Here is a 27901-nt window from a genome sequence, read left to right as displayed (position 1 = left end):
AGGGATCTGAGCTCGGCCGGGAGGGACCCGGCCCCGCAGGGACGGAGGAGAAGAACGGAAGGGTTGGGGCGGGGCGACGGGGCGAAGGGGCGGGCCTTTTCCAAGATTCCTATACCGTCACTTCCTGTTTGCTGGACCTTCTGAATCCGGGTCAAGGGTGTTCACCTCTCCCCGGCTGATCAAGCACCCTCGGTGACAGCGGCTCCAGGCTCAAACCAGGGCCCATTTCATCTCAAGATCTCCTGGAGCTCGGACACCCACACCTGTCCCGGGACGCGGACACCCGCTTCCTCCACCTGCCGGCTCGTAGCCCCGGACCCTAAGCGCCGGCCGCCGCCGGGGGTCCTCCGCTGGCGCCTCCGTGCTGATGCTGAGAAGGACCGCGGGCTCGGGGCGGCGGCGGACTGCGGGCCTCCGGCTCCTTAGGCCCGCCGCGGGCGGTGCCGGTTCTTACGCACCCCGAGCCTGCCAACTCCGACTCCCGCCCGGGCTTGGATGGGCCCCCCTGCCCGATAAATGTGGCTGCTGAGGCGGCGGTGGCGGTGGTCGATCCCGCTGCTGCGCTCCAAGTTCACCTCCGCCCCGGGGCTCTCCTGCTCCACCTCGGGGCTGTATCCGCCCGCACCCTACCTTCTAGCCTTGCAGCCTGGCGACAATGGACAAGATTTTAGAGGGTCTGGTGAGTTCTTCGCACCCGCTGCCCCTAAAGCGGGTGATTGTGCGGAAGGTGGTGGAGTCGGCTGAGCATTGGCTAGACGAGGCGCAGTGCGAGGCCATGTTTGACCTGACCACCCGGCTCATCTTGGAGGGCCAGGACCACTTTCAGCGGCAGGTGGGGCACCAGGTGCTGGAGGCCTACGCACGGTACCACCGGCCCGAATTCGAGTCTTTCTTCAACAAGACGTTCGTGTTGGGCCTCCTTCAGCAGGGCTACCACTCGCTGGACAGGAAGGACGTAGCCATCCTGGACTACATTCACAACGGCCTGAAGCTCATCATGAGCTGCCCCTCGGTGCTGGACCTCTTCAGCCTCCTGCAGGTGGAGGTGCTACGGATGGTGTGTGAGAGGCCGGAGCCGCAGCTGTGTGCCCGACTGAGCGACCTCCTGACCGACTTCGTGCAATGCATCCCCAAGGGGAAACTGTCCATTACTTTCTGTCAACAGCTGGTTCGAACGATAGGCCACTTCCAGTGCCAGTCCACCCAGGAGAAGGAGCTGCGGGAGTATGTCTCTCAGGTGACAAAAGTGAGTAACTTGCTGCAGAACATCTGGAAGGCCGAGCCCTCCACTCTGCTGCCGTCCCTGCAGGAAATTTTTGCAAGCATTTCCTCTACAGGTAAGGGTCGTTATATTCCAAAACAAATCTCTCTTGGAAACTCAGCCTGTCTCCCACACACACCCCGTGTTTGCTTCCCTGCCCTGAAAATATTACTGGAGAGCAAGTCTTAGTACCTCATCCCAGATTTTACTTCTACCCACTACCCTATTCAGGCTGTCGTTTCCACTTTAAAAAATAGGCCGTGTTTTTATTTTAAAGGTTGAGAACGTCAAGGGCTAAGAGCTTTGGCACTAAACAAGTTGCTTAATTAACCAGCCTCTGCTGAAGTTATGGGATGCTTTGAGGGTGACAGCTGCTATATAAAGCTTCTATTTATTAGTGACTAATGGCAGTGTAATGTTTACCATATTATTATTGTACCATAAGCCTATCATTGTGTTATCATGAGTTTTTCCTGGTTTTTAGTTTTCCCATTTTTTTTTTCATTAATGGGCTGTGCAGTTTGTTTTATTTACTGGCTTATCCCAGTTAAGCATGTAGTTTCTGACTGTGACATTTTCTGTCTACCTTTGTGTTGGTGAGAGAGGCTGCAGCTAGAATGATGGAAGGGAAAGAACTCGAGGACCTAAAGAGGTGTTCTTTTCCCTTGGGTTATAGCCGGACAGCTGCATCCTTAGAAAGCAGGGAGCGGTCAAGTGACATTTAGCAAGAAAATGCTTTGTCACCCAGGAAGTTCACCTATCCATTCACATTCTTTGTTTGAACTTGGAGCTTCCAGCTCTGTGAGTCGTGAAACAGTAGACCCAGAACCATGTTCACTGCCTGTCTACTTGGTACAACCATTGTCTCTGGTCATAGTTGGAAACTGAACTTGTGAAGGAGATGGTCTTCCTTTATCTTGAGAACCAGAAATAATAGCCGAGTTTTAACAAGCTCCATGCTTTCTAATGAATTAGGTACATTTATGAAGGAATTACCAACTATGCATTTTAAGTATGTAAGTTGGAGGGGTTTTTTTTTTTAATTGAAATCTTTCTTGTATTGCCAGTGTGGCTAGGACTGTTACATTTCTCCAGAACTTTTCACCTGTGGCAATAAAGGTACTCACCTTGGATTTGCTTAATTTTTATATGGTTTAAGCAAAGTCCCCTCAAAATTCACCTTACTTTCATCCTGGCTGCTGTGGCTTAGTGGGTTGAGCGCCAGCCTGCGAACTGAAACGTCACAGGTTCAATTCCCAGTCGGGGCATGTGTCTGAGTTGCAGGCCAGGTCCCCAGAAGGGGGCATGAGAGAGGCAACTGATAGATGTTTCTCTCTCTTTTTCCTTCCTTCCCCCCCTCTCTAAAAATAAGTCAATAAAATCTTTTTTAAAAATTCACCTTAATTTCCTGTAAGAGATTTATAAAAATCTTCCTAAGAACAGTTGAAAGACTACTGTAATTAATCATTTATAAGTTACTTTGGGGGATCTGATGTGGGAATTTAAGTGCCTTGCGTTTCTGCTTCATAAGTGAATATTGTGGCATGCCAACGACTTAATATTAAAGAATGCACGGAAGTAAAGTAACTTGTGGACTAAATGTGGCGACACTGAGCGGTAGTTTTTATATTGCAGCAGTTCTGTCTGTAAAGGAGCGATCGTTGCCGCTCACTCCTGGTCTCTGCTGCAACATTCCTTGTGCGTGAGAGTGCCCAGGAGGAGGTGGAGCACAGCGACTCCTCCCTGATGACACCTTTGCTGCAGTTACATGTTTGGGGGTTTGGGTCATTGTTTTCTCTGAGCACTTCACTTGAACCTTCTTGCCAATGTCTCTTTTTCCTTTTAATTAAACAAATAGACGCATCATTTGAACCCTCCGTAGCATTGGCAAGCCTCGTGCAGCATATTCCTCTTCAGATGATTACAGTTCTCATCAGGAGCCTTACTACGGACCCAAACGTCAAAGACGCCAGCATGACCCAAGCTCTTTGCAGGTACTTCTTCATGACACTGGATGGTAACTGTGGATCTGGGAGGAGGAGACACTTGGTTGTATTTTGTCGATAATGGAAAACAAGAGAAATGTTTAAAATTGAAATTGTGGAATCAAATATGTAAAGATTCTCCACACTAACTGGAATGAATTGTTTACCTTACTACAGGCTTGGCCCGCATCCCAGTAACTCACAAACCCATTTTTATTTCAGCTTTTTTAATTTCCAGAAATGCACGTACATTTATACTTATTTTACAACCATGAGTTGGTTGGATTATCAATATATTTTCTTTGCTCATTGTTTCTTGCTACCTATTTCTTCTCCCTGGGGTCTTTTTTTTTCTGCTTAAGTACATACTTTTACTTTCTCTTTCAATCAGGAGCTTTGAGTAATACACTGGTGGCATTTGTCTGTTCTTCGTTAAATGTTCTTCATAAAATGTTCTTCGTTATTTTTGTTTTCTTTTGTGTTTTATTATTACATAGCTACTTCTATGACACTATACTGTTAGGATCTTTTTCATATTATCTCTTTTCATTTACTTTTCCCTTTATTATTATCATTTTATCAATTCACATTTATATGCAGTTTAGTTCCAGTTCTTTATGTAAAGTCCTCATTGTTCAGACTTTTAAGAAAAATATTTTATCTCCTCCATCTTTCCTTATGAAACTCCTTCTGTGTCCTGTTCGGCAGTGACACTCCTTTATCAGTGTGACTGCAACAGCACTAAAGTTTCCTTCTTTTTGAGATGCGTGCATCATAAATTATGTTCACCTCTACGTAAAATAGGAAGATTCAGAGAATTGCAGATTTCATAAGTAAAAGTGAAATTAGAAAACAGTTGGTCTGTCACCTTAAATAATAGCTAATATTTTCGTTTCATGCCATAACATTGCAACGGAGTCTTGTCCTTGGTTTTTTTGCTTACCTCTCCTCTCCAAGTCAGCCTGATCTACTCATTTTACCCTTCTGATCAAGAAACTACAGTGACTTTTACCAGTTACTGAGTCAAATGCAAATTCCGCTCCTTGGCATTTAGCACTCCTGGTCTTAATATTTCAGTATTTTCAGGACAGCTTCTGATTTTATTTTGTTTTAAAAATATATTTGGAAAACAATTTTTATTTATTTGTTTCTACGGGAAGATATGATCCAATTTTTGTATTGCTTTTCCAATTTAGTTAAATGATGCTATTATGTAATCTATCTAAAGTAACTTACTATATTAGAAATGTAGTTGAAAAGAATAGCAATGTGTATTTTTACCATACTCCTACCTTATACTTCCCTGTACTCCGTACTTCCCCACACATAATACTTACGGTTTACTGTCATTATTGTAATGCAAAGAAAGACAAATACGATACCAGGACCAGATAAGTACCATTAAATAGGCCAGGTGAACTGAAATAGTGGGGAATAGGTACACAACCACCTTCTAATAGAGAAAGCTGATCCTCAGCTCCAACTTCCTTGTTGCGGTAGGGAAATTTGAGTTGTGTTATTGATGTAACTTCGAAAGAAGGCTGAAATCCAGGTTTCTATGTGAAATTTTTCAAACACTGGAGCCAGTACAGCTGAAGGCTGGAACTAGCCCTTAAGCTGTCCTCTAAAAGAGAAAATTGGTTTTGTTCACAAATTTAAATCAATTTTGTGGTCTTCCGTGTTACCAATTTTTTCAGTTTTTTTAAAGGTTTTCAAGTTGCTTGTCTTTTTATTTTGGGGAGTTATTTGGGAGCAGGTGGGGGCTTGGATTTCTTTAGCTATAGAAAGAAATGCTTTCATTTATTCAGTAAATTTGAGCCCCTTCTCGGCGCCAAGCACTATGCTGAGTGCTGAGCATCCAGAGATCAATGACTAAAGATAAAAAAACACAGAAAAAAAGATCCCTGCTCTTAAGCTCATGGTCTAATGGAGTAAACAAGGAATGTAAATTACAACTTTGGTTGAAACAGTAAGAAATTAAATCAGCATATTAGGGTTAAGTGTCCTTAAAATTCACATAGTAGTCAGTACATGGTGGATTGGATTACTGTAGTTAACCATAGAAAGCACTCATGTTCACTGCTTGTGTCTGGCAGGGTCTGGGCATGTGTTCAACCAGATTGGAGCAGGGCAGGAGTGTGATTAAAGTGTAGCCAAAAGCATTGCCGTGTACACCAGCAGAGCTTAGTTCAGATACCGGTCCTCCTGTGTGTTGTGTGGCTGCCGACACCTTTCCTAGCTTATCTTACCAACTTGAGGGCAGAAGCCACAGCTTCCTCTATTACATCCTCAGCACTTAACCCAGTACCTATTATATTACAGACACTCGTATTTGTGGCTTCTAATTTGTGCTACTTCTGATTTGAAGTTTCTTTAGGGTGGTCAGGAGATTGTGTAGACGTGGGATATGGTAAAGAAGCCTGAAATCCAGTTTTTTATATGAAGTTTCCCAATTTTTAGGACGCTGGAACAAATAAAACTGAAGCCTGAGTCTAGCCCTTAAGTTGCCATCTAAAAGGGAAAATTGGTTTTATTCTCTACAATTTAAGATTAAATCTATTTTGTGGCCTTTTATACTATTTCCAGTTTTAATGTTAAGATTTCCAAATTGTGTGTTTCGTTTTGTGTTTTATTTGTAGAAAAAAGTAGTTTATGCAGCTTATGAAATGGGGTGCTGGGAATGGGGAATACAGGGGAAATGGCTGACTGGGTGGTCAGTGATAGTGAAGAGCCGTGGTCAAGGGGGCGTTCCGCCACACCCACTCCCCCTCTCTGCCACTCGGAGCTCCCCCTGGAGCCGGGCCGCAGGGAGTGCTGGCCTGGGCCCTGGCTCTGGAGAGCCTGGTGTGGCTGCACTGTCTCCGTGCCCCTCCCCGGGGAGCAGAATGCATATGCTCGCATGCATTCCTCCTCTTTCTGTGTGTGTATATTTACACTCAAAAACATGTCATGGCTTTCTGTTAAACAACAGTTTTCAAAGGACTGATTGGGTTTTGTTTTTTCTTTTCTAATTCAACAGCATTTCAGACCTTTCTATGCTAGATCTCCAGGGGTAGATTCATACGGATTTGTCTCGTTCTTCAAAACTGCATGTTCCACAGTATCAGTACCACAGTGTACTTAGCCCTTTCCATATTGAGGGGCATTTAGACCGTTTGCCTTTTTCCCGTAGCACAAACAGTGCTGCAGTGAATACACTCTTTATACACAAATGCAAGTGTCTGCCTCCTACTCCATGTATGTGAAGTGGCCACAGACTTTTGTGAAAATCAGCCTAACAGTAGTTGGAAGGCATAGGACAGCTGTCGGACTACTTCAGCAGTGCCTGAGAGCCACAGTGGTTGGAAGGTGACCAGAAAAACAGGGGAGACAAAATGTGTACAGAAACGGGACGCATGGATAACTTATAGTTACCGTGCGTTTGCACTTTGGGGCAATGCTTAATGTCTAATGGAACATTTAAGTCTTAAGAGCAAAAACCTTGATAAAGATGGTACTCCAAGCCCTGGCTGGCATAGCTCAGTGGATTGAGTGTAGGCTGTGAACCAAAGGGTCGCAGGTTTGATTCCCAGTCAGGGCACATGCCTGGATTTCAGGCCAGGTCCACAGTGGGGGCCACGTGAGATGCAACCATACATTGATGTTTCTCTCTCTCTCTTCCTCCCTCCCTTCCCCTCTCTAAAAGTAAATAAATAAAATCTAAAAAAAACCCCTTTCATATTTAAAAAAAAAAGTGAAAAGTCTTCCATTTAAAAAAAAAAAGATGATACTCCAATGTCAATGTAGATAGTTACACCGTAGCTGTAATGAAAAGAACTATTTCAATTAGAAGTCAGTCCTTTTAACATATTAGTAGCTGCTTTTGGTCTTGTGTTTACATACTTAGTATTTATATTTTACATATTGTACCGTCAATATATTTATTTATTGCTACAGTATTGGTACATGGTGGAAGAGTGGCATTACCAGGAGTATTTCCAGTGTTATATGTTGGGTTGGCCAAAAAGTTTAGGTTTTTCCATAAAATAAAAGACATATTTTTTTTAAATATGAAGGCACATTTCTTTTTTCAAAGATTTTATTTATTTATTTTTAGAGAGGGAAGGGAGAAAGAAGGAGAGAGAGAAAGAGAAACATCAATGTGCGGTTGCTGGGGGCCGTGGCCTGCAACCCAGGCATGTGCCCTGACTGGGAATCGAACCTGCGACACTTTGGTTCACAGCCCACACTCAATCCACTGAGCTACGCCAGCCAGGGCAAAAGACACATTTTTCATTTCCACCAATAACTTTATTGATTGGGGTATTTTGACTGTCGTCTACCTACTATGTTGTCTGCATGGTATGATGTTGATTGTTTTCAGTTAATGTCTCAATTTGATCGCTACCAACCAACTGGTCTACCCGACTGTGGCGTGTTGGCCAATGAGAAATCTCTAGCACGAAACTTCTCAAACCACTTTTGACACATTCGATCAGTCACAGCACCTTCTCCACATACTGCACAGATCTTTTTTTATGTTGCAGTTGCCTTTTTACCTTCCTTGAAATAATAAAGCATAACATACAAAAAATGTGTATTTTCTTCCATCTTCGATTTTAAAATGGTTACACAAAAATTCACCAATTTTGATGTTTTTTTAATGTACACTGATATGACAGCTGTCACAGTACAATCCAACAAAATTTCAAATGAAGTTAAAGACAGCTAAGTGCTACTAGAGCCATTGCACAGAAAAAAACAAACATTTTGGCCAACCCCGTAGTAACTCACCCTTCATGTCTACCCTATGCAGTAAGTGTGTTTACCTGTAATCTACATCTGACGAGACAGACACAAAGAGGTTAAATAATTTACATTAAGTATTTAGGGTCCCACAGCTAATAAATGGGGAACTGAGGTTTTTAAACCAGATCACTCTGACTTTAAATTCCTGGGGGTTTTTTCAGTACTATTTTCTCATTACATAATCCCCCAGATTGGACCACTGATTCAGATCACATGAACACGTGGCCCGTTGCTTTCCCGCAGTTGTGCCGGACTTCGTGGGGGCCGATGGTCTCTGTCACACCCTGTCACTTTGTCCTTATCCCCATCTAACTGGGTTGGTGTTCAGGAAGAAAAGCGACTACGTGAGGAGGCTGTTTAGGATATTTCCACATTCGGTGCACTTTTATCTACTTGAAGTTTCCTTTTGTTGCCTCTGTTTAGTAGGATTTTCACAGGGATGAAGAGACCTGTGTCACAATTCAGAATATAGTTATTTTTAATTGTGCATTTCATATTTTGAGAGGAAAAATTTAGGTTTATATCCATGTAGTTTATAGCAGTCTTCCTCAGACTGCTATGTTTGAACCACTCTTCTTAGAGTAAGTTTGGCTAATACTTATTACCAGTATATGGCATAAATTTAAAACTTTATGTGAAATGATCGTTTATCAGGATTTCTTTTTATGGAAATGTGTTTTATATGTAAGACACTCAGCTTACAAGATTGGAAACTCCTTGAGTACAAGCACCTATTATATTACTTTCTACATCTTAATAGTGCTTTTCCCAAGCAAACTCAGTAAATATTGAGTCGCAGAGTGAGTGGTTATCCTCTGTAACCTGTTATTTCTAGTGAAATGATGTTTAAAATATTGTCAGTGCTGATGGCTTTGTCTGTCTCCAACTTTCAGAATGATCGACTGGCTCTCCTGGCCGCTGGCCCAGCACGTGGATACGTGGGTGACCGCGCTCCTGAAAGGGCTGGCGGCGGTCCAGAAGTTTACTATCTTGATAGATGTGACTTTACTGAAGATAGAACTGGTGAGTGAGCGGGAGTTTACAAATCGATTAGAGTGTGTGAACTTACGTAACCGGTCTTTTTATCTTTGGGTGGTCCCCTTTAAAGCATTTTATTTTGAGTATGTTCTTGTTAGATTTTGTCGTGGATAATAAATTTGAATAGGCTGTAGAATTGACAACGCTTTTCAAATATAGGTAACTAAAATAATTTTGCTGTTTTCAAATATCTGATATGAAAACTTGTTTCTCCCATTACCCCTTGAGCCCAGCTAATAAGGCTTTTACTAAGATCATTCTGCCAAAACTGTCTCTGACACCAGGGCTCTCCGCTGTTGCCAAACCCGGGAGTTATTTCCCGGCCCCCTCTCCTTTGACCTGCCGGCAGCATTTGACCCAGTTGGTCACGCCCTCTTGAAACACCCTCCTCACTGAGTCTCCAGGACCTTATACGACTCTCCAGGTTTCTGTCCTAGTTCTCTGGCATCTCAGTCTCCTGTGGCGGACCTAAGTTCAGAGCGCCTTAGAGTTTCGTCTTCGGCTACTGTCGCCTCCGCCCATACATCTGTAACATACACCTGAGTACGTCCTAACTTGACGATTGCCAGGTTTACATTTCTAGTCCAGTATTCTTCCATGAACTCCATATTCATGTATCCAGGTGTCTATACTTGGATCTCAAATTCGACATATCCACAATCTAAAACATTCTTGATTTTTCCCTTCTAGGCCTGATCTTCCCTACCTCAAGTGGTTGCTCAATCCTTCTACTTGCTCAGGCCAAGAATCTTGAAGCTCTCCCTGTCTCTTTTCATTCTCTCTCAGCCCAGCGCCTACAAATTCTATTGATTCCACCTTTAAAAAGTACCCACAATGCTACCACTTTTAACCAGCTACTCGCCTGGTCCAAAGGCATCATCACCCCTCTCTGTAATGACAGCAGTAGCCTCCCCACTCCTGCCCGTGGTCTCCAACAGCGGTCCCACAGGTCCTATGTGACCTGGCCCACGGCTGCTGCTCCCACCCAGCACTACACCCCCCCCCCCCGCCCCCCGTCAGTGCCTCAGGCTCTGTGCTTCCCGTACTGTGCTGTCCTTGCTGTGTCCAGTGCACCAGGGCGAGGCCTCGGGACCTGCGGTACTAGGCCTGTGCCCTGCTTGTCGTGCTCTTCTCCCAGGTGGTTATCAGGCTTCCTCTCAGTTCCTCCCGGCTGTGTGGTCAGATACCGCCTTTTCCATGAGGCGTTTCCTAAGTGCCCTGTGTAAAACAGCAGGCCCCTTGCGGCCCAGCATTCCCTGCTCACTGCGCCCTGTCTTCACGGCGCCTGTCTCTCCCTCCCCATCCTCCACTGCGTGCCCTGTGAGAGATTTTTTGGGGGGATCCACTGTTGTATCCCCAGTGCCTAAACAGAGCTGAGCAACAGCGGGTGCTCCATAAATATTTGTCGAGTCAGTTGAATGAATAATGGGCCAGGGATTTATTTGTAAATGCGATTTGACAGATTTTCACTTGATCAGAAAGTTTACCATTTGGTTAGGCCATTATGTTTCCTTGATCTCTGTCGAATTAGTTCCCAACCCCTTCCCTCTCCCGGAGTTTAACAACGTGTGTTATGACAGAAGGAAGGGGGGTGTTCGTGTGGGTAGTTTTGGGCCCTAGGAAAATAACCTCCGATTGGGTGAATGGTTTCCTTGCGAACTCTATAGGCGCATGTCTTGTTGTTTTGAAGGTTTTCAATCGACTTTGGTTTCCCCTTGTGAGACCCGGTGCTCTCGCCGTCCTCTCTCACATGCTGCTCAGTTTTCAGCATTCTCCGGAGGCGTTCCACTTGGTAAGTTATGACACGAGCTTTCTGCGTCGGAAAACCTTGTCTTAAAACGCTGGTTTAACGTTGAGTCACATTTGCATACAGTGAAAAGACTGTAGGTTAGTTCTAAGGCTAAGTGTTACACATAGCTTTATGATCTCTTAGAGACGTGAGATGGTGGGATTTCCCTCAAAAGAATATATTTTCAGAATGTTTTGCATCTCACCAAAGCCACTCCGCCTGTCGCCACAACCAGCAGCTTGAAGTTGCTGTGCTGCGTGAGATGTCACATGAGATGTCGCATGTCGTGGTCCCTCAGAGTTGTCTGTGGCACACGCGAACAGTGTAGGAGGGGTGAGAGGGTCGGAAACCACTGACTGCGGTAGAACTCCGAAAGCAAGAAGACGTCAGCCCTGGGACTGGGCTCTTGGTTCTCTCTCGGCCCTCGTCCTGCAGGTTCTGTTGACTCCTCCTTTTAAGTATGTGCAGAACGCCACCACTTTTAACCAGCTACTGCACTCGTTTTTAATAATTTTAATAATTTGATTATCAGTTATTGCAGGTGAGAAATGATGAAAGTTATGTTGGGAACCTGCCCGTTTATAGAGGGTCTCACAGGAAAGCAGTGCTTTACCTGGCTACGCACTTCCTGCAGGGTCCGCTCCTCAGTGTTACAGGACGAGAAACCCATCATCAGTGCATCCACAACGTGAAACCCTTAGGAGTGCTGACCCACCACAAATTCAAAGGAGACTGACGAAGAAGTATAGGGTTCCAATTATTATTAGCTAGAAATGTAACCAGTCTCAGAGAACCATATACTGACATGGGCTGTTCAGCGCCTCATTTCCACCGAAGGAAAATTCGCAGGCTTTGTAGTAAGGAAGCCTTACTAATGAATGGCTACATTTTACCCATAGATGTCACTTAAGATGAGTGATTTCTGCAGCTGAGTGCCCCAGTTGTTGCGCTTGATCATCAATCAGTGATCTTGCATCTGTCCGTTAAGACAGACAGAGCTCAGACTGGAGCTAACAGAGCAGGCACACCAGCAAAGTCCCCCGAGGGAAAAAAATGGTCAGTTGTCCCTGTCTTCAGGCGCAGTCACGAGCGCCATTTGAGAAAGGGTGTACTTTCAAAATTTCCGAGAAGTGGAGTCCCTAACATAACTTAATCATCCATTCTGAGGATCATTCCTCTTCACATGGGGCAAATTCCTTGCTTGATGTCTCGGGTGGGGGGAGGGCAGTATAATTGAGATAACAAATGGTTTCCTTTGAAATATTTGGCTTATCGAAGTAAGTACATATGAAATCAAATCTACATACTGGGTATGGTCTGACCTGTTACTGAGCTAAAATTAACTTGGGTGTCTAGTAGAGGGTCATGTGGTGGTTCAGTCACCTATGGCTCTAAATGACTCAGCAAAGGACTCAGGAGTTCCGAAGTGTGAGCGATAACCTGGAATCATCAGCATCACTGTTCACGGTATTATATGTTCAAGAGTATTTTAGAGCAAACCAAGATTGATGTTATGTAAGTCATTATGGACCAAGCTGCTTTTCACATGCTTTTTACAAGTGGAAAAAATTTAAACAGAAGTAAAAATATTAAAGATTCTAGCTAAGTAAATTACATACATTTTCTGAAATAGCAACTTTAATGAGAATTACTACAATGTCTACAAATACAGGGGTAAGCTACGTAGGTTTACAGTTGTGAGGACGCGAAACAGTTTATTCTTATATTATTATTTATTGATTACTGTAGTATTTTCCATAAGAACAACTGTAAACCTACTTTTGACCAATCCCTGTATTTATATTTGCTCATTTTTAAAAACTCAACTTTCATGCATTTAGAGGGAAACAGCCTGCGTGGATGTAGATCCGTGTGCCTGTGACGCACTCAGTCCTGTTTCTGTGTCAGTGGGAGTTTTGACTACATAGGATGCGGTAGTAGGCAACTGTATTGCCTGGTTACAGAGACCAAATTTATACTAGAAAAGCTTTTGAAGATTTGGGATTGTAAATTAAATAATCATTTTTAAAATGCTCTTCTCCTCTTTGCATCTCTAACCTCTTCACTTCTGAGGAAACAAAATAAATTAAGAAAAAAAATTTTGATTTCTGACTATTTTAGCAAGAGAGTATCTGATAGATATGCAGCAGAACTGTAATTCAGATTTGCTTGGAAGTGGAGAGGTAAGAGTAGTAGAATGAACTCATTGGGAACTGGGATAGTTTCATGCTCAGATGGATGGATACCTTTGATGAAGATTAGAGAAGGTAGTACAGAAGCTGAAATGTGCTTTAAGACTTCAAGCATAACTGCAAACCAGACAGAGCAGAAAGAAAACAATGGTGTTATTGTAAGAATATGTTTTTTCTTTTTAGGGAAGGAAAGGGAGTTGATTAGGATATTACTGTAATTGTTGTTAATGCTGTTTGATGATAAGACCATAGAGCTATAGCTTCACCTTAATCACTAGTTAGCAACCAAAAAGATGCTCTACAAATGGAATATAAGATGCTGTTACATATGAAGTGTAAATGTATGATATCAGATTATACTGGGTTGGCCAAAAAGTTTGTTTTGTTTTGTTTTGTTTTGTTTTTGTTTTGTTGTGTTTTTTTTTTTCATAAGAAGGCTATATATAGTAAATGCTTAGTATCTTTAACTTCATTCGAAACAATTTTGTTAGATTGTATTGTGACAGCTGTCATATCAGCATGCATTTTTTTAAAAACTTATCAAAATTGGTGAATTTTGGTGTAGCCATTTTAATATTAAAAAGATGGAAGAAAATACACAACATTTTCAGCATATATATGCTTTTTTATTTCAAGAAAGGTTAAAAATGCAACTGAAATGCCAAGAAAGATTTATGCAGTGACTGGTTGAAAGTCACTGGTTGAAAGTCACTGGTTGCAGTGAACGTGTCAGAAGTGGTTTGCAAAGTTTCATGCTGGAGATGTCTCGCTGGATGGTGTCCCGAGGTCGGGTAGACCAGCTGAGCTCGATAGCGATCAAAGCGAGACATTAGTGGAGAGCAGTCACCATTCTGCCACGCAGAAGACAGCTGACACACTCAAAATATCCAAACAATAAAGTATTGGTGAAAATGAAAAATGTGTCTTTATTTTACAGAAAAAAACATACAGACTTTTGGGCCAACCCAATGATTAATAAGTAGTCAGAACAAGTATAACACTGTGCTAAGAGAATGAGCCATTTCTGCAAAGTTGTTTTTTTAATCACCTCTTAAATATGTGACTGGTTCTATATTGACTTTTTAGTCTAATTTTATAGTGATAGGACATAATTGTGCTTATTAACACTAACAGTTTTCTACATGTTTATAAGCAATAAGTATTTTGGATTTCCCTCTTATTTTGAATCCCAGTTCCTTTAAAATAATAGTTTCTGACCCCTGTATTTTTAGAGTGGGGAGTGGAGGTCATTTTATAGGAATAACCCTGCTAGCTAACATGAGACATCATCCCTATGCTCATCTAAAAGAGGGGTTCCTGTGCACTGAGCTATAATTTTGGTTACGTGCATAAGGTGTTTTGAAGACTTTTTTGACATAAACTTTAATGTATAAAGTATGTATAAGTCTTTCAAGTGAAAAATCTAAAATTTACACTAGATGGAGCTCTTAAGCTAATTCTAGGTTCACCTTTCAAAAGTTTGTTCCTGTTGAACAGTCTGGGAATATAATAGCCCTAACATTTTTCAGTGGAAGGCAGTTTTTAGAATGCAGAGACTGAAGGCTCCTGTTTTGTATCTTAGGTTGTGTTAGATGGAGAATAAGGATGGAAAGAGGGATCTTAATGTGGAATTACAATCATGTGACTTTGAAAACTAGATTTTCCTTGATATTACAGAAATTTTTTACTTCTCAGTTTTTTTAGAAAAAGCCTGTGGCCCTGGCTGGTACGGCTCAGTTGATTGAGCACTGGCTTACAAACCAAAGAGTCGCTGGTTCAGTTCCCAGTCAGGGCACATGCCTGGGTTGTGGACCAGGTCCCCTGTAGGGGTGCACAAGAGGCAACTACACTTTGATGTTTCTCCCTCTCTCTTTCTCCCTCCCTTTCCCCCTGTCTAAAAATAAATATATTAAAAAAAAGAAAAAGAAAAAGCCTATGGCTAAACAAATAGAAGCATATTTGCTGATTGTGTAACAATTGGATTTTATTTGTAGGTTAGAGAATCTGTTGCCAATTTCTGTAACTTGAATGTTTGTTTTCTTTTCACTTCAGATTGTTCCTCATGTAGTTAATTTGGTTCACTCCTTGAGAAGTGATGGCCTGCCTTCCAGTACAGCCTTCCTGGTGCAGTTAACGGAATTGATACACTGTATGATGTATCATTATTCTGGATTTCCAGATCTTTATGAACCTATTCTGGAGGCAATAAAGGTATGATGATAGTTGTACCACTGTCTGTAGATCTGCAGCTCATGATGCAAAAGAGGAATGTGGTGAAATATTCCTATAACCATCTACTCAGTTTACAACTTGATGGTATTATGCTTTTTATTTTTGAAAAATGCCGTTGAAATCAGGGTTCATTGGTATTTAGTGGGTAATCTTTTTCTTATTTGCTATAACTGATCTAAATTAATAACCATATTCAACTTTAGAATACCATCAATTATATGGCACGTCCTTACATTTATAACAGCGTTTGAGGAAATTTGTTAAAGAAACACTACATTCAGTGTCTGCCTACATCAGGGTGCATCACAATATCAGAAGTGTTAAAATATGTAAGATGCATCTTAGAATCGAGGAAAGACATTTTAATAAAATATTTGACTTTGGTTTCTGTGCTGTTTTTAAATTCCATTTTAGCCATGAACTGTTCATGAATGTCCATATTTCAGAGAATCTTTAGTTGACTTATTTGTGAACTCACCTTGTTTTGTAAGTTCATATACATGTTGGATCCAAAAAGCACTGCTGCTGTTTGTCTGGAAGAGTGGGTCACAATAGGCAGACTTTGCTTTAGTGAACTTACTGCATGATCGAAGTGCAGCAAAAGCACTGGAGGACTTGCCTCAGCCAGACTTAATCAGAAGTCATCATACGCCAGTTCTATTAATAGCACTCATTTGTGAGGTTTGAAACAATATAAGGTCTCGTTATCTTTACTTCTGTATCTGAAATGAATAAAAACGTTTTCTCTTTACTGTATACTTAGGCAGATTAAATGATATTGGTTGAGCCCCAAACACAATGCTGTTCAACAGTTAGTACATACCATTGGCATGACCTGTGACGCTTGCAGAAGTAAATGTCTCGTGTATAGGAGCTGTTCGACAGCCATGTTAATCTCGCTCTGTGATGTCGCTGTGTCCGTAGGTGAAAGGTGGCGCTGTTGTTAATTGATTGCTATTCTTCGTGCTTTTCATGTTGAAAATTGTATTGACTGAAATAGGCTCAGAAGAAGCAAGGATCTTGCTCTGAACTCAGGAAAGCACTTTCTAATAGCCGTCAACAACAGCAACAAACATCAGATTAAAATTCCTTCAGAAATTGTCTTCTGAGGTGCCAGTAAGTACCAGATGCTAATAGCAGTCCAAAAAAGCCTTCATGGTTTTCCCAGCTGTACTTACTCTGCAGTGCTCTACTCGTGTTTGAAATCACTGACTCTAAACACTTTATCTCATACCACAAAGCAAGTAAGAAGAATCTGTATTTTGTAATAATTTTCAGTATGATTAAACATAAGATTGAGTTTTATTTCTCAAAGTCAGAGGTCATTGTGCTTAGATGCTTTCATTTTTCACTCCTGATTGCTTTGAGATTTAATGTATAAGGGTTAATACTGGGTAAATATTAGTAGTGAATGAAAAGGAGGTGAATTTAAGTCTTTATTCTGCTGCCTTTGAATAGCGCTGCAGTATACTCTCTGATCTCAAAAGTTTTTAAAACATTTTGCAGGAAAATAGGAAATATAAATAGTTCAAATGTGACTGGAATTCCTGATTTTTTAGTATGCCTCAGCTTGATAAACTCTACCTTTAGATTTCAGTATATTTTAGGAGATGATTATTTTTGCATATAGTGTAATTTGATTTGTTGATGACCGAGATATGCATTATACATGGGGTGTACTAGTCCCCACATATAATGAGAATTGTACTTGGGAATCAGCACTAAAATGTGGGTGCACATTATGCTCAGCAAAATATGGTAACTTGTATCTGTTCTTGTGTTTTGTAATTGTTACATAAAATTTCTTGTACCATAAAATGTTCAAAAATAAATGCTAAAATTCCTTTATAATACAAAAACCGAATATCTAAATATAAATAAGTAAATAATTGAAGTTAAAAAATAGATTTTTTCCTGGAAGTTTGGGCCAAAAACATGGGTGCACATTACACACAGCAAAATACAGTAAGTATCAGTGGAAGGATCTTCTTTATGATGTTAATTAACTTAATAACAAAAATAGTTTCTATATTAAAACTTTCTCCTTTCTGGCCTACAGGACTTTCCTAAGCCCAGTGAAGAGAAGATTAAGTTGATTCTCAATCAAAGTGCCTGGACTTCTCAATCCAACGCTTTGGCATCTTGCTTATCTAGACTTTCTGGAAAATCTGAAACTGGGAAAACTGGTCTTATTAACCTAGGAAATACGTGTTATATGAACAGTGTTATACAAGCATTGTTTATGGCCACTGAGTAAGTTTAAATTCGAACTTTTGTATTTTCCTTTTAACTGTGGAAATTGGTGCATGCTGATTAAATGTATAATGGTAAGATTGTCTTCATATTATTGCTTATAAATGGCAGAAATATTAATATTTTCATATAATTGTCTTATATTCAGAAATGAAATTGCTTTTAGTGCTCAGGAATGACTAAACTATTAATTTACATAAATTCTACTTTTATATTTATATTATATATTATATTATTTTTGGAATCTTGTGAATTACTCTTGGTATTTATTAGTGTAACGGAGGGATTGATTTTTATGCCAAAGAGTGTGTGTTCTCGATTACTGTTGTGTTATTATCCTATAAGACTGTATTTTTTTAAACCTGTATATCTTTTGGAGGGGGGTCCTATTTGGTTTTTTCCTGCTTGAGATAACTTGCAGTTTATCAGATCAGTTACTTCTTTGTTGCTGCCAAAGAAAAGTTACGCTCTGCCTCCCACCCCAAGTTGGTTGATATTGAACAAATGGAAACACAGGCATGTTCCTTTGCCTTACAGATTTACTTTTAAATTCATTTTCTTCTACAGCCAAGCAAATAGGAAATCAGAGGTCGTTAGCATGTGAATGCTCTCTGTAAAAGTAGACTGTTCCTAAAGCCAAACATGCAGTGGGCTTTTTCTCTTCAGTACCAATAGAGGGTTCGTGGAACTTGGCTAAAGATGCTCACAAGTTGAGTTCCAAGTCTTTGTAAGTTTTTCTGTCTCCCTAGAGGAACCACAAACTAAAAGATGAAGAGTTAGCTTTATTTTACTTCCTGGCCCCAAAATACAGGATGGGGCAAAAAGTAGATTTACAGTTGTGAGCACTGAAACACAGTTTATTCTTGTATTGTTATTTATTAATTATTGTATTATTTTCCATATGAACAACTGTAAACCTAACATACATGCCAGTCATCAAAAAATCAAATTATATTATGTGCAAAAACAATTGTCTGCTAAAATCCCCTAAAGGCAGAGCCCACCCAGCTGAGGAATACTAAAAAGCCAGGAGGAATTCAAGTCACATTTGAACTATTTTCCCCCACTCTGTATACTGTCAACACTAAGGTGTTTTTTGTTTGGTTTAGTATTTTCTTTTGTTTTTTGGTTTGTTTGTATGTGGGGTTTTTTTTATTTGTTTTTACAAAGAAAATGCCCATGCTTAGACAGGAGTGATACCAGGCCCAGCCCTGAAAGAACCGTCTCTCGCCACCAGAGGGCGTCCAGCCCAGCCCGCGCACTGGCACTTTGGCACAGCTGGAGGGGCAGAGACTCTGGGTTCTGACGCGGCAGCAGTTCTGAGGGCTCCTCTCACCGAGCAGTCCAATGACAGTGTGTCAGGGAAGGCCAGAGGCGTGTTTTATTTCTTTGGTAACATGTGAATCCTTCGTGGTTTTCAAAAAAATTAAATTTAAAAGTATATAAAATAAATTTTTTAATAAAAAATCAGACATTTCCATTCCCAAAGATAATTTGTTTTGTGTGCATTGCTCCAGATCTTTTTTGTAGTTCCAAATCCTACTTGCATATTTTCTAGCTATTTGATTTTATTTTTATCTTTCAATGATTTGTGTGGAGAAATAGCCCCATGTTAGGGCAGTGGCAGAACTATGTCTTTCTCAGTAGAGGGTCTGCCATAATTTACTTAACCATATTCCTGTTGATGAGTATCAGCTTGTTTTGCTCATAACGAACCTCTCTCAGCCCATGTGCCTGTGAGAGTGTATTCTTTGACTAGGACGTGCCAGGTGCTCTCCAGAAAGGCTACCGTGGCCTGGCTGGCGTGGCTCAGTGGATTGAGCACGGGCTGCAAACCAAAGCATCACGAGTTCGATTCCCAGTCAGGGCACATGCCTGGGTTGCAGGCCACAGCCCCCAGCAACCACACATTGATGTTTCTCTCTCTCTTTCTCCCTCCCTTCCCTCTCTAAAAATAAATAAATAAAACCTTAAAAAAAAAGAAAGGCTACCATATTTGAACTTGTGTACTAATGCATGATTGTACCTCTGGCCTCATACCTTTAACAGTACTTAAAGTTTAGCAGTCTTTAAAATTTTTGCTAGTCTGGGCGAAGATGTCTTTTCTTTTAATTTGCATTTTGCTGACCATTACAGAGTTTTTTCTATCTATTCTTTGTTGATATTGTTCATTTGTGTTTCTTTTCTATATAATCTATTCTTTCCTTTTGCACCTTTCTGTTGGATCTTTTTTGTTTTTCGTATTGATTTCAATTTCTTCCAGTCTGTGCAGTTCAGATTTGCAGAATGTTTTATTTGCAATTTTTTATTTTATGTAATTAGATTTGCTATTTTTTGTTTAGAGTGTCTGAATTTTAGGAAGGCTTCCCTCTCTCAATTTTCCCTTTTTCTTTTAAATAACTCAGTAGTTCTGTATTTTCCATTTAGTTTATCACCCCACCTGGCATTTGTGAGGATGTAAAACCCTATCTAACTCCATTTTTTTCCGAGTGGACACCCGAGTGTTCCTGCGATGCAGCCTTTAAATCACTCTAACTTCATAGTCTGCTTTAATGACAGGGTCTCCCTATTTCATGCAAATTTGAAAGAATTTAAACTATTCATTAATAACGCACATGTGAATTTAGGTTACTAATCAATAGTTTAATCCATTGCTACTCGGTGACCCAGAACAGAGGAAAGGTGCGAGGCAGTGCGCAGGCCGCGCAGCCGGTGCTCGCGGGCCGCCATTCTCCCGCCCCCCCGCCCCCCGTCGCGGGGCGACTTGGCCAGGCAGAGGCCATCGCACCAGTGAGGCTGTGCTCTGAGGGTTATGTTCTGGAACTAACTTCCTTCTAGCTTTTAAAATGCATGTGCATACACGTTTTTTACTAAATCACATTTTTTTCTCTTTCAGTTTTAGGAGACAAGTATTATCTTTAAATCTAAATGGGTGCAATTCATTAATGAAAAAATTACAGCATCTTTTTGCCTTTTTGGCTCATACACAGGTGAGTGTAAGTATATGTAGCGTATATATGTTAATATACATAATATGCATGTTAATATAATATTCTTTAAAGTTCACATTATACCAAACTTGGTAAGCCCTTTTTAACTGATGAAATAATGTATATCCTACCCAGAACAACAAATCCACTTAGAAATGCTGCAGAGATGCTGCCTGAAGTCAGGATATGCACTAGTTTGCATTTCTTCCTCCTGCTTTCCATTCTTGCTGACCTGTTCTAACCATTACAGAGAAAATCTGATTGTGTACAGATGCTAAATAGACAGACTGTCACTGAAATGAACAGTTAAAATAATCCTGTTGACCCAAGCACACAACCTTCCTGGAAGGGTGCCTTGAGCATTATGTTTAGGGTTAGCCCTGGTCTCTGATGGGATCTGCTGTCGCTGATTTAGCTGTATGACCTTGGGCAAGTCCATAGTCTCTCTAGATCTTAATCCTCATCTGCAGAACGAGAAGTTATGACTGAAGGTTGTCTGGCTGTATTTGTAACTAATTTATCTGCCTTCATGTTTGACAGCTTATAGTAAAGGTTAAACGCAATGTAATTTTAAGTAATCTTGATTAAACATATATTAAGTTTTCAGTCATTTGGTTCATGGTGTGCTAATCATTTCCTTGTACTGTCTCTACTGATACCAAAAGAGAGAAGCGTACGCACCTCGGATCTTCTTTGAGGCCTCCAGACCCCCCTGGTTCACCCCCCGGTCGCAGCAGGACTGCTCCGAGTACCTCAGGTTTCTGCTCGACAGGTACGAGGGTTTGTAATGCTAGGGTCGGTCGCATTCTTTCAGAACACATTGTTTCTACACAATACTGTTTTTAGCTTTAAAAATATATTTCAAGTGTTAATTTTTAAAATACCATACATTTATTATAATTTTTGTGTTCTTTTATTATTAATTTGGTTTACTTTCCCTTACTTTAGACCAGCTGTTCTCAGAGTGTGGCACAAGGACCCCTAGGGGTTCCCCAAACACTTTCGGGGTCGTTCCTTTTCTGGTTGTGTACCCGTGTGCACGTGGTTGAGCCCAGATGTACTTTACCCAAAACACCACGTCACACGAGACTGAACGCAGAGCAGACAGGAGGATCCAGCTGTCTTCCGTTAAGCCAGGTTCTCGAAATACGTGCAAAAAGTACGACAGTGCCATTCTTCTCACTACAGAAAGTGGAAGCCTGTACAACTATTTTCACTAAAAATCTTACTTATATTAACAAGTAATAGGTTTATAATTGTTTTTAAATATATACTTTATTTTATTCTCAGTTTTGAATATAGTAAATATTGATAGGTATAACCGTGTAAGTGAAAGCTCTCGGGTGAGAGTGCAAACCGGTGCAGAGACCCAAAAGTGCAGTGGCTGTTCCTTCAGACCAGCTCGTAATTGGGTGGGTTTGGTACATTTCGTCGTCTCTCTCCATTTAGTTAATGGAGCCTGTTCTCTTCTTGTATCCTCCTGTGTCGGCCTCCCTTCCGTTATGTGCATGACTAGTAAAGGTAGTGGAGCTTCCCATGTCCAGCCTCTCATCCGTTCAGCCAAGGACAGGTTAGATGGTCTCTTTGTGCCAGGCAGGCAGAGATGCACAAGACAGCTAATAAGCACACATAATTAACTATAACCTAACAAGTGCTGTAAAACAGTATGAAGAAAGCATAATGAAATACAGGGTAGTGATGGCCCACAGCTTCTGTTCTAATCTGTGTTCTCAAACTGTTTACTATTCCTCCTGATTAAAAGAAGAGAAACTTGATGTTTAATCATTGTATTTGATAAAATAATTTGTTTATATAGCCACCAATGTGTTTTAATAGAAATGACACTTAAACTCACCTGAAGCAGCCGTATAATGATACCCTCTCCTGCAGGCTCCACGAAGAAGAGAAGATCCTGAAAGTTCAGTCCTCACACAAGCTTTCTGAAAGTCTGGGCTGCCCTGAAACCTCCCTCCAGGAAGTAGCCAGTCAGGCAGCCGCACTGACAGAGGCCCCGTGCACCAGTGATGGTGAGAAGACTTTGATAGAAACGATGTTTGGGGGAAAACTACAAACTCACATCTGTTGTTTGAACTGCAGGAGTACCTCCCAGAAAGTGGAAGCCTTTACAGACCTTTCACTGGCCTTTTGTCCTTCCTCCTCTGTGGACAACTTGTCTTTCCGAGATGCGGCATCATCCCCCAACGCACAGGACGGGGGTCCGGTGGGAGTCTGTGCATCCGGTCCCTCGGAAGAGCCTGGAGCTTACGATCCAGCAACAGCGGCCTTTGTGTGTGACTCAGCCCTGAGTGAGAGAGCGGCAGGCAGCCCTCCTGATAAGTTTTGCTGTGCTGAAAACACTTCTGTCCCTAGTGAACCTAGCAAGAACTTTGTTAATAAAGATGTACCTCAGAACCTGGGGGATGAAGCCACGCCTTCAGTAACTGACTTACTGAATTATTTTCTGGCTCCAGAGGTCCTCACTGGAGACAACCAGTATTATTGTGAAAACTGTGCCTCTCTGCAGAATGCCGAGAAAACTATGCAAATCACGGAGGAGCCCGAGTACCTTATTCTCACTCTCCTGCGATTTTCTTACGATCAGAAGTATCACGTGAGAAGAAAAATCTTAGACAATGTGTCACTGCCACTGGTTTTGGAGTTGCCAGTCAAAAGAACTCCTTTCTCTTCGCTGTCAGAAGGCTGGTCTATAGATGTTGACTTTACTGACATTAGTGAAAACCTGGCTAAAAAGCTAAAGCCGTCTGGGACCGAAGAAGATCGCTGCCCCAGACCGGTGCCCTACCTGTTGAGTTCGGTTGTCGTGCACTCCGGCGTTTCCTCGGAGAGCGGGCATTACTATTCCTACGCCAGAAACGTCACGGGCACGGAGGCCTCGTACCGGCTGTGCCACCACCACCCTGAGGCTCGGGCGTTAGCCTCCTCCCAGGGTCACCTGCTGGAGAGTCCCAGCGCAGTTGTCGAACAGGACTTGGAAAATAAGGAAATATCCAAAGAGTGGTTTTTATTTAACGACAGCCGAGTGACGTTTACTTCATTTCAGTCAGTCCAGAAAATCACAAGTAGATTTCCAAAGGACACAGCTTACGTGCTTTTGTACAGAAAACAGAACAGCACTAACGCTTTAAGCGGTAATAATTCAACCAGTGGACTCTGGGTCAATGGAGACCCGCCTCTGCAGAAAGAACTTATGGACGCTATCACAAAAGACAATATACTGTATTTGCAGGTAAGTGAGAAAAGAAACTTCCTCCTTTGTGGAAAATATTTAACCAATCAATAGTTCGTGAAATGAGCATCCTAATTTTGAAATCCAACTAACGCCTCTTCAAGGAATTGACAGAGTAGTAATTCTGAAATTTGAGACTGGGTTTATATGAAATGGGCTCAACCTATATAACTCAACTCTCTTACTTTCTAATGTGATGAGTTATGAAAAGTTACAGTTACGTGCAGTAGAGAGGACTTGACTTGTTTTCAATTACAAACAATGTGGTTATTATAAAATCACTCCATACAGAAATATAGAAAGTTTAGTAAGATGGAAGTATCTTCCCTCTCCCTTCAGTCCCACCTGCCTGGGGAAACACCTGCTAAAGTTGGTGTTTATTCCTTCGAGACCTTTGTACACGTATTTTAAGGGCTCTCTATTGACACCAGGTGGAAAAGATGAAGGACACTGGAAGGGAGAACATGTAAAGAAAGGATGCGCATATTATTTAAGAATCTGAACAATAAAACCAAGAAGACGAACAATTAGTAAATAAAACCTTTCATGGGAAAATATTTGATATAAGCTGAATTTACTTTATACTTTTTGTAAGGAGTTGGTGATTTTATTACATTCAAGTTAATAAAGATCTTGCTCAAAATATTTTTCTTTGAAACCTGTGAAGTTTCTGTTGATATAAAGGGCCAACAGTAAATTACAGGTGACATTGTAGGTATATTAACTGGCTAAATCCAAAAGTTTCTAAAATTTTTGCTTAAAAGTCCCAAAGCTACTAAAAGACACAGACAATGTAAGACAAGCTATGGGCCACTACAGTATTGGTTTTACTGACTTTTAGAGGGAATTTTTCTCAAAAGTTTTGAAACTTACTGTATTATAAAATAGTCAAATAATGATATATGATAAATTTTTAGAGGAGTGTGGCACTGTACTAGAGAGTGACAAAAACAATACAGGAAGAAAATTAGGAGCTCACGATGTTTGTTAGAACTGGCTCACAAAGTCCTCACACCCAGCGGGAAGGCTCGCGATCCAGGGAATGGAATGCACCCGGCCGCGCCCCTGCCGGGAGCAAACGAGCACTGGAGGTTACCCGTCACGATTCTTAAACGTTGTTAAAGAGGCAGAGTGGGGGTTAGGCTGAAATAGAAATTTCCTGTAATGTACATAAAGAGATGATGACCCAGTGCAATCTTGTGTTTTTGGAAATACACCAATTATTTCTATATCAGTGATTGGGTGAAATACCGGAGGAGCGACGTGGGTTTTGAGACGCTGAGAAACTGCTCTAACTCCTGGGGCAGGAATGCTGCTCTCCCACCATAGCAACTACTTGTACTGCACCGCAGCGCTGGTTTTCTCTGTCTTGCCAGGTACCCCGTCACGTCCTGGCTGTACAGTGCTTGAGTGCGACGCTCATTCACTGTGGTTTCATTGTCACTGTAGAAGGAAAAGTGTTATGTGCTGTCACTCAGTTTTGCAGCGTTGTGCAGTTCTAAATTTCATCTCACGCCTCGGCTTGGCAAGTTATTTAAAGCAAAAAAGATATCACTAAATTAAAACTTCATTTTATTTAATAGTTAATGTCTTAATTTTAACTAATACTTAACTATTCAATTTCTAACAGGAAAAAATCTAGTTAGAAAGTATGTAATAATATTACCTTGCCAGATGGAGCAAAGTAACTGGACTTTTTTTATCTTAAAAAATAGGATATATAGCCCTGGCTGGTGTGGCTCAGTGGATTGAGTGTGGGCTTGCGAACCAAAGGGTCAAGGTTCGATTCCCAGTCAGTGCACATGCCTGGGTTGCAGGCCAGGTCCCCAGTAGGGGGCATGTGAGAAGCAACCACACATTGATGTTTCTCTCCCTCTCTCTCCTTCCTTTCCCCTCTCTCTAAAACTAAATAAATACACTTTAAAAAAAATAGGATGTAGTACAAGTTTTGTTACTAATGTTAACTGCACTCTGAAAGCTCTTCGGGGTGATCGTGTCTAACAGGTTAAGGCCGATGCTGCCGCAGTGGCTTTGGGGCCTGGTTGACGTGACCCCATTGGAAAGTTACAGACCCTTTCCCAGAAACATGGGAGAATATTTTACATATTTTTCCAAGGAGTTTATTCCAGTTTTTAGAACCCAGGTTTATAGTTTGCCAAAGGAATTTGCCAGAATTTATTCACTTTTTCTCCCTTTGCAGCTAAGTGCCTAATAGTGTTCTGTCTGACCTGAGGTCACTAATGTTTGTTGAGCACCTAGTGTGTGTCTTGAGCACGTAAGTGAATATGATTCCTGGTCAACTTTTTAATGGTCTGGTAGAGAAAACTTCTAAGTGTTACAGTAAGAAGATAGGCTCCACTTTCCTCAGTAGTGTTTTGTGATGCTTATTTTTACTTAGAAATATTGTAAGGGAAGAAAAATTCAACCTTCTGTCATTATTGATATCTTTTACTGTAACCACCCACTTCCAAAACAGCCCCACTTTGACGCAGAGTGGGCAGTCAGTCCATTGTCGTAACCTTTGAACTCTGCATTCTCTGCATTCAAGACGAAACCCATTCTTGGTGCATGTTAAGTGTAAGAAGAGCTGTAGTGTTACTGCAGAGAAATCTTAGGACTGTGGGCATCAGATTCCTCTTCTGTGGAGTGCGGTGTGTATACAGCCAGCCTTCCGGATCTGGCGTTCCCCAGCCTTCCCCCAGGGTTTTTGTCCCCCACCTTGTTGGCTCGTCCGCGATGCTGTGCTTAGTCCGAGTTGGAAAGGCCTAGTGCTGTCAGTATTTTTAAAGTTACTAAGACACGAAGGATGTTACTAAGGATTAAGGCAGTTTTAAAATATTTATGTAGATGATCTATCCATCCGTTGTATTGGGCATTCTAATTTTGTTACAATTACTTTTCATTTCAGGAACAAGAGCTGAATGCTCGAGCCCGGGCACTGCAAGCTGCATCTGCCTCCTGTTCGTTTCGGCCCAACGGGTTTGACGACAACGACCCTCCCGGAAGCTGCGGCCCCACGGGCGGCGGGGGTGGAGGAGGATTCAATACTGTCAGCAGACTAGTGTTTTGATCCTGAGAGAGTCCAAAAATGCACTGGTCACAAAACATCCCGTACCATGACTGTTAAAATGTCAGACTGTAGTAAGAATCATATCTTTTATTTTTCTTTTCATTAGACCCTTATACTTTAAGAAAACACACTCAGTGCTTGTTTTTATTCTCTTGACCATACATTTATTAACAAAATGCATCATGGGAAAAAAAATCTACCTCTCAAAATTTCATTTGCTTTTGTGGTTAGACATGCTCGACCAAAAAATGTTCTGAGGAAAGTGTGTACCCGGTCCCTAATTAAGCTGCATTACATTTAGTAGGGGCATTTAAATGCTTCTATCCTCAGTTTTACTGAACAGAAAAATATAACTCATTTAGCATCCTTTATAAAAGAATTATGTTAGAGTTGAAGGAAGTATTGTTGAAAAAGAAAGCCCTTTATCCCCTGTGTAGTCACCCCATTGTCAAACTCACGTCTCTGAAAGCACTAGAGGTGACACAGCCCCCGGCGATGGCAATAACACAGAGTCGATGGGGCCAGAGCGCCGTTCGGGTTCACCCAGCGCTCTCCTCCGCATCCCTGTATCTGCGTCTCAAGGACACGTGTTTTTAAAGGGATTATTTATACATCCGCGCTGAACCGATTTTTAAGAAAGGTGCATGATCCTATAGGAGCAACATTTTTACCTAAAAATTGCTAACTTTGTAGTATTTCTAATTGTTTAAGGATTTTAAAATTCTATTTCAGGGAGTCTATCTTCTGTGTGTTTTGAAGGAGGTGAGTTCTGTATGTGCCTTGCAGTACTGTAATTCAAGAATAGGAGTCTTTGGCTGCAGAAAAGCTTTTTTAAAATGAAATGTTAGGAAGTAATTTTTTGTGCTAACATTAAAATTATAACTTTTTGAAAGGTATTAGATTTTCCTGAAGTAAAATCTGATGGTTCTAAATCAGCGTGTGATAGTTTGTTTTTAACTCTTAGAAGAATTCAGAGGAAATGGACGTAGTCAAGTAAAAAAATCTTTTTTGATTTTGTTACTTACTCCTCAAAATATTAAACATTGATCACGTATA

The 27901-nt window shown here is 41.2% G+C and overlaps 1 protein-coding gene across 1 annotated transcript; it reads left to right on the top strand.

Annotated features, from left to right (window-relative positions):
* The first annotated feature begins 156 nt into the window (after positions 1 to 156).
* On the top strand, positions 157 to 27901 carry USP38 (ubiquitin specific peptidase 38). Its single transcript, XM_045831475.1, has 10 exons — positions 157 to 1337; positions 3120 to 3255; positions 8928 to 9057; positions 10763 to 10864; positions 15106 to 15264; positions 17345 to 17538; positions 20435 to 20528; positions 21194 to 21300; positions 22419 to 23775; positions 26684 to 27901. Exons 1-10 carry the CDS (start codon positions 656 to 658, stop codon positions 26843 to 26845), a joined length of 3123 nt encoding a protein of 1040 aa, XP_045687431.1. The 5' UTR covers positions 157 to 655; the 3' UTR covers positions 26846 to 27901.

Source organism: Phyllostomus hastatus, unplaced genomic scaffold (assembly GCF_019186645.2).
Source record: "Phyllostomus hastatus isolate PE091 unplaced genomic scaffold, TTU_PhHast_1.1 phas_contig_159, whole genome shotgun sequence".
Lineage (NCBI taxonomy): Eukaryota > Metazoa > Chordata > Mammalia > Chiroptera > Phyllostomidae > Phyllostomus > Phyllostomus hastatus.
Note: the sequence above shows the minus strand (reverse complement) of the source record. Positions and strands in the feature narration are given on the sequence as shown.

Excerpts from the sequence above, each read along its gene's own strand:
- USP38 (XM_045831475.1), top strand. The coding sequence starts at position 656 with ATGGACAAGATTTTAGAGGGTCTGGTGAGTTCTTCGCACCCGCTGCCC. Across the intron at positions 9,058-10,762 it reads CTTTACTGAAGATAGAACTG|GTTTTCAATCGACTTTGGTT; the intron begins GTGAGTGAGCGG and ends GTTGTTTTGAAG. Across the intron at positions 21,301-22,418 it reads CTCAGGTTTCTGCTCGACAG|GCTCCACGAAGAAGAGAAGA; the intron begins GTACGAGGGTTT and ends CCTCTCCTGCAG.